Consider the following 6,917-nt stretch of genomic DNA (forward strand, 5'->3'; position numbering starts at 1 on the left):
TATAATAAACCACAAAGTTTATGTGGAAAGTTTAGGGGGTTTGTAATTTTACAAAGTACCCCATATTGATTTATGCACTACTTTTCCTTTTATTTTTAGTTTGAAATTTTAAAACACTTTTATGATAGGGTTGATAACACAGTAATTAAAGAAATACATAGTGTCTAGTTTGTTGGCGATAATTTTTTTAAAAATTAGATATTTAATGGATGCTTGAATGCTGACCAACAATAGGTAATAATATATTCCATATTTAGTTAAGTTTTTAATACATACATATATATATAATGCATGTATGTATGTATTGTATGTATGCAGGGTGTTTGTTGCAGGAGATTTGGAAAGTGTGGGTGTGTTTCAATTCCGATAAATGAAAAATAGTGAGATTGAAATGATAGAAGACAACAACGTATCTCACAGAGTGGGAGAAATAATTAGTGAGGATATTGATCAAAAGGTTCGTGATAATGTTGTGATATCCATTGACAAAATGTTGGATGGACTATCTCCAGTTAATTCAAAATGTAACATTATCTATCAAGTCCCCAAAGAGCTACGCGAGATTAATGATAAAGCATATGTCCCTCAATTCATTTCCATTGGTCCTTTTCACTATCGCACTCGAAAGGATTTGATAGCAAATGAACATTATAAGCTTCAAGGTTTTTATAACTTTCTACGCCGTATCAATATTAATGAGAAACAAGTTGAATCATTGGAAGAAGATCAGGTTAAAATTAGCTCGAAGGTTCTTGTGGAAAAATCTCATAGTTGGATGAAAGAAGCTTGGAATTGTTATGCAGAACCAATAAAGATGGAGGAGGAGGAATTTATTATAATTGTTATTTTCTAGAGTAAAAATAAATATTGCAATGGAAAATTGAAGACAAATTCATTTCAATTACATTCAAAGAAAAATACAGTATTTAAAGTCTTAAAAATAACTACCCACTAACATCATGACCCTAAACTTTCTCCACTAACATCATGACCCTAAACTTTCTCCACTAATCAACATGACCCTAGACTTTCTCCATGATTACAAATCATGAATGACTAATTCCTAAGAAATAGGAACAAACTTGGACTAAATTAACTTAACAAAGATAAACACACATGAGCATGTTTCAATCATAAAGCACTTTCTTAACACTCCTCCTTGCTTTAGGAGTTGCAAACACCAAGTTTTGACCTTAGAAACTCGAACTTGCAAGTAGGCAACGGTTTAGTTAATATGTCTGCAACTTGATCTTCTGTTTTGCAGTAGACAAGAATCACCTCTCCACTTTTCTGCACTTCCCTTAAAAAAAATAACTTGATGTTAAAATGTTTAGTCTTCTTATAAAACACAGGATTATGAGAAATAGCAATAGCCGCTTTGTTATCAACAAGAATCTCCGTGCTTTTCTTCTGCTCCAGATCAAGGTCAAGTAAAATTTTCCTCAGCCATAAAGCTTGATTGGCAGTAGCTGTTGCAGCAATAAATTCTGCTTCAGCAGTGGATTGGGCTACAATCTCTTGCTTTTTCGAGCTCCAAGAGAAAACACCAGAGCTAAGAGTAAAACAGTAACCTAAAGTGCTTCTCATATCATCAATGGAACCTCCCCAATCACTATCAGAAAAACCAATCAGTTTGAACTCCTTGCCCCTAGTGAACTTAACACCAAAATCACTTGTGCCTTTGACATATCGTATCACTCTTTTTGCTGCCTTAAGATGTAATTCACTTGCACAATGCATGAAACGAGACAAAATACTCACAGCATTCAAAATATCAGGTCTTGTTGCTGTGAGATACATCAAGCAACCAATTAAACTCCTAAAATATCCTTCATCAACTTTGTCAGCACCATCTTCTTTGCACAACTTCTCTTTTTGATTCATTGGAGTGCTTACAGCCTTACACTCATCCATCTTAAACTTCTTTAGTATTTCCTTTGCATATTTTTTCTGGCAAATGAAAACTTCACCTTGCCCTTGCTTGATCTCTATGCCAAGGAAGTAGGACATGAGCCCGAGATCTGTCATTTCAAACATCTTCATCATCTCCCATTTGAAATTTTGAATATGATCTGCATTGTTTCCTGTAACCAGTAGGTCATCAACATACAGTGAAACAATAAGAATGTTAGTACCATTGTGCTTAACATATAAGGTTGATTCTGATAGACTTTTCAAAAATCCCAAGCTCAGTAAATGTTCATCAATTTTGCTATACCAAGCTCTTGGAGCTTGTTTTAAACCATAAAGAGCCTTCTTGAGAAGATAGACTTTATTTCTTTCACCTTGCTTCTCACATCCTTCGGGCTGCTCAACATAAATTTCTTCTTGTAAGACACCATTCAAAAAAGCTGATTTGACATCCAACTGATACAATTTCCACCCCTTTTGTGCAGCTATTGCAAATAGTAACCTGATTGTGTCCATTCTAGCAACAGGAGCAAAAGTATCAGAGTAATCAACACCAAAGATTTGAGCATACCCTTTAACCACAAGCCTGGCTTTGTGCTTGTTAATCGAGCCATCAGCATTAAGCTTGGTTCTAAACACCCATTTAACTCCAATTACCTTCCTATCTTGAGGTCTGTCAACAAGGATCCAAGTTTTGTTCTTCTCTATCATTGACAACTCCTCCTCCATTGCAGCTATCCACCTTTGATCTTTCTTTGCTTCTGCATAGTTTGCAGGTTCACACACAGCAACATTGCACCTTTCATAAATATCAGAAAGCAACCTTGTTCCTCTCACGGAAGCATCATCTACTATTTCATTCTGCCTGTCATCTTCCTCTTCAATGCTTGAATCAAAAAACTTGAATTTCATCTTTTCCAAGGTCTGACCTTTCTTCTCTGCATCATCAAAGTTCCACTCTTCATCTTCCTCGAAGTGAACATCCCTGCTCACGACAATCTTTCCAGTTTGTGGTTGGAAAATTTTATAGGCTTTGCTGATAGAACTATAGCCTATAAAGACACCCGGTGAAGCTCTCCTATCAAGTTTGTCACGCTTGCTCTGTGGAACATGAGTGAAACACAAACAACCAAATACTTTGAGAAATTTCAATGATGGTTTGTACCCATACCATGCCTCAAATGGTGTCTTTTCCTTCAATGCTTTTGTGGGAAGCCTATTTTGAAGAAATACAGCTGTATTTGCTGCCTCTGCCCAAAACTTCTTTGGCAAACTCTTTTCATGCAGCATGCATCTTGTCATCTCCATGATGTATCTATTTCTCCTCTCACTAACTCCATTTTGTTGAGGAGTGTAAGGAGCTGTAAGTTGATGTTTTATGCCTGAATCTTCACAAAACTTGTCAAATTCTGCCGAAACATACTCCTTCCCATTGTCAGACCTTACCATTTGAATTTTGCAACCACTTTCATTTTCAACTCTTGCCTTGAACTTCCAAAAGACATGAGCAACCTCTGATTTAAACTTCAAGAAAAAAATCCAGCACATTCTGGTGAAGTCATCAATAAAAGCAATATAATAGAGACTACCTTTTAAAGAAGGTGTTCTCTGAGGACCTGCAACATCTGTGTGAATGAGCTGCAATTTTTGAGTGGCTCTCCAAGATGACTTGGGAAATGACTTCCTATTTTGCTTTCCAAAATGACACGCTTTGCAGCTTGAGATTTCTTCACTAAGCTTGGGAAAATCAAGTGCCAACTCCGTTAGTTGTAGCAGCCCTTGATGATGATAGTGACCGACTCTTTTGTGCCAAAGCTGTGTTTCATCTTCTTTGAGAGCAAAAACAGATTGCTTCTCCTCTAAAGGATTAAGTGAAAAACTTTTTCCTTTCATTTTTACTTTGAAAATATCTTGATTTGCTGCATCCTTAATCAAGCAATATTCATTTTCAAAAGTAACTTTAAAACCTTTTTCAATAAGTTGACCCACACTCAACAAATTTTGGTTAATGTCAGGTACAAAGAGAACATCTTGTATATGCTTTGTACCTTTACAACTGGCAATCGCAATAGTCCCCTTTCCTTTGACTGAGATGTAGTCTCCATTGCCAATTCTGACTTTGGTGATATTTGTTGGCTTCAGATCTTTAAACAACTCCTTGTCATGAGTCATATGGTTGGTGCATCCACTGTCAATCAGCCAGCTTTCATTTGACTCACCACCCACGAAGCATGTTGCCACAAACAATTGATCCTCCTCCTCCTCCTCCTGATAAGCAATTTTGGCCTCTACACCTTGTTGTTGATTATTGTTCCTGCAAATTACAGCTTCATGCCCCATTTGGTTACATTTGGTGCACTTGGCGTTTGGTCTCCTCCAGCATTTAAAAGGAGGATGACCCTGTTTATTGCAATGTGAACAGGGAGGATAGGATCCCTTCTTGACTCCTGCTTTGTTGTAAGTTGAAGATTCTCTAGTAGAAATTTGATTCTTCTTGAAAAACTTCTTCTTCTTATTGTTCCTAACGTTCTCATGATGCTTCGCTGGCAAGGCTCCTTCAACAGCACCTTCTTGCCTCATGGCTCTTCTTTGTTCCTGCGCTTGCAAAGCATTGAGTATCTCTGCAAGAGTGATTTGAGTCAAATCTTTGGTATTTTCTAAGGCAGAAATAGATGCCTCAAATTTTTCAGGCACTGATACAAGAATTTTTTCTACAATTCTTGAGTCCTTGAACACAGAACCAAGTAATCTGATTTGGTTTGCAATGTCCAATAACCTAACAGAATACTCTTTAATTGATTCTGTTTCCTTCATCTTCTGCAACTCGAATTCTCGAATCAAGTTTAGCACACGCATTCCTTTGATTCTTTCATCTCCCTCATATTCTGACTTGAGATAATTCCATATCTCATATGCTGATCTCAGAGTCATAATTCTAGTGAAGATAGTAGATGAGACTGCAGCAAACAGACATGCCTTTGCCTTGGATTTCTTTGTCTTCTTCTCCTTTTGCGCTTTGATTTGTGCCATGGTAGGATTGTCTGGAAGAGCAGGAATTTCATAATCCTCTTCCACTGCTTCCCAAATATCCAAAGCTTCCATATAAGCTTCCATACGAACTGCCCAAACTTGGCAGTTGTCTCCATCAAATATCAATGGAGAAATTGAAGTGAAACTAGAACTTGTTATGGCGTCCATGACACAACAACTCACACTCACAGATCCCTTAAGAAGAGAGCTCTGATACCAATTGTTATTTTCTAGAGTAAAAATAAATATTGCAATGGAAAATTGAAGACAAATTCATTTCAATTACATTCAAAGAAAAATACAGTATTTAAAGTCTTAAAAATAACTACCCACTAACATCATGACCCTAAACTTTCTCCACTAACATCATGACCCTAAACTTTCTCCACTAATCAACATGACCCTAGACTTTCTCCATGATTACAAATCATGAATGACTAATTCCTAAGAAATAGGAACAAACTTGGACTAAATTAACTTAACAAAGATAAACACACATGAGCATGTTTCAATCATAAAGCACTTTCTTAACATGATGCTTGTGGATGCTTGTTTCATAGTTGAGTTTTTCCTACTATGTTATGGTTCATTCCAAGAAGGTGACAGATTATTCAAATTTTCATTATTCTACTATGGAGTATTCTACGAAATACTTCTTGACTTGATAAAGTTGGAAAATCAAGTACCTTTTTTTCTTCTTCAAAATCTATTTGATCTGATACCAAAAGATAATGATGATACCTCCTCCATTGTAGATTATGAAGCTGGCCCTATCTCTTTGATAGATCTTACATACATGGCTCTTAAGGCGTTTGGGTTCGTGCGTGAATATGAGATTAATAATTTGTATCATAAAAATCCAGAGCACATACTTGATTTATTAAGTTTCTACTTCCTCCCTGTGCCCCACAATGATCCTGATATGAACAAGCAACATGATAAGAGGAAGAATAAGGCCGATTTCTTAAGCTTCTTTCGCCATCTTTGGAATAAGAAGTCTGATCATAAGAAAATTAGTAAGCAACGGAGGTTGAGTCCTCCAACTATAACTGAGCTCTTTGAGGCTGGTGTCACCATCAAAGCAGCAGAAAAAGAAAATTTATGTTTCATGAACATAAGCTTTAAAAATGGGGTCTTAGAAATCCCACCTATAGTTATTGAAGGTACCTTTGAAGTTGTGATACGAAACGTGTTAGCATTTGAGATTTTCCCTGCAGGAAATCAGAAGAAGTATGCAATCCAATACGTGACATTTTTGGATGACTTGATAAGCACAGAGAAAGATTTGTGTTTACTTGTGAAGGCTGGGGTTATAACCAACGATACCGGTGGTAGTGATAAAGAAGCTTCAGAATTGTTTAACAGTCTTACTAAACTTGTGACCACCCCATTGTCTTCCTACTTTGATGATACCAGCAAAGCTTTACGTGTGCATTGCGATGGATCATGGAACAAGGCCAAAGCTTCACTCAAACATAACTATTTCAATACGCCATGGGCTATTATCTCCTTCTTTGCTGCAATTTTCCTCATTATTCTTACCATCCTTCAAACCATATTCTCCGCTATTTCTGCATTTCCTAACTAAGCTGCTTCAAACCAGCTCTCTCATGCATATTGCTAAACAAATGTTATTAGGATTCTATATTATTTATTTTTATTGAATATTATTTTTCTTTCTTATTAAGATTGTACCCATGCACATTAGCACTTCTATCCCTTACACTTTTAGTATACCTTTATATACTGTATTTGCTACATTGTTGAATAATGTTAGCCAGAGGAGTTTATATTGTAAACCAACAAACCCTAAATAGACTCTCATGCGTACATTTTACAACCGTATCGAATATATATCTCATTTTGAAGCTTACGTAATACAATGTTGATATAATTTTGAACCCCATTGCTATATTTGTAACTATGATCCATTTATACTAATTATTATTCTACTAATTATGTTATATTATAATATA

At 36.1% G+C, this 6,917-nt stretch overlaps 1 protein-coding gene across 1 annotated transcript; it reads left to right on the forward strand.

Moving 5' to 3' along the window:
• The first annotated feature begins 5,737 nt into the window (after positions 1 to 5,737).
• LOC103488295 (UPF0481 protein At3g47200-like) lies at positions 5,738 to 6,529 on the forward strand. The gene has a single exon (XM_017044489.2). The coding sequence runs from the start codon at positions 5,738 to 5,740 to the stop codon at positions 6,527 to 6,529; it is 792 nt and encodes a 263-aa protein (XP_016899978.1).
• The last annotated feature ends 388 nt before the right edge of the window (positions 6,530 to 6,917 follow it).

Source organism: Cucumis melo, chromosome 3 (genome assembly GCF_025177605.1).
Source record: "Cucumis melo cultivar AY chromosome 3, USDA_Cmelo_AY_1.0, whole genome shotgun sequence".
Classification (NCBI taxonomy): domain Eukaryota; kingdom Viridiplantae; phylum Streptophyta; class Magnoliopsida; order Cucurbitales; family Cucurbitaceae; genus Cucumis; species Cucumis melo.

Excerpts from the sequence above, each read along its gene's own strand:
- LOC103488295 (XM_017044489.2), top strand. The coding sequence starts at position 5,738 with ATGGCTCTTAAGGCGTTTGGGTTCGTGCGTGAATATGAGATTAATAAT.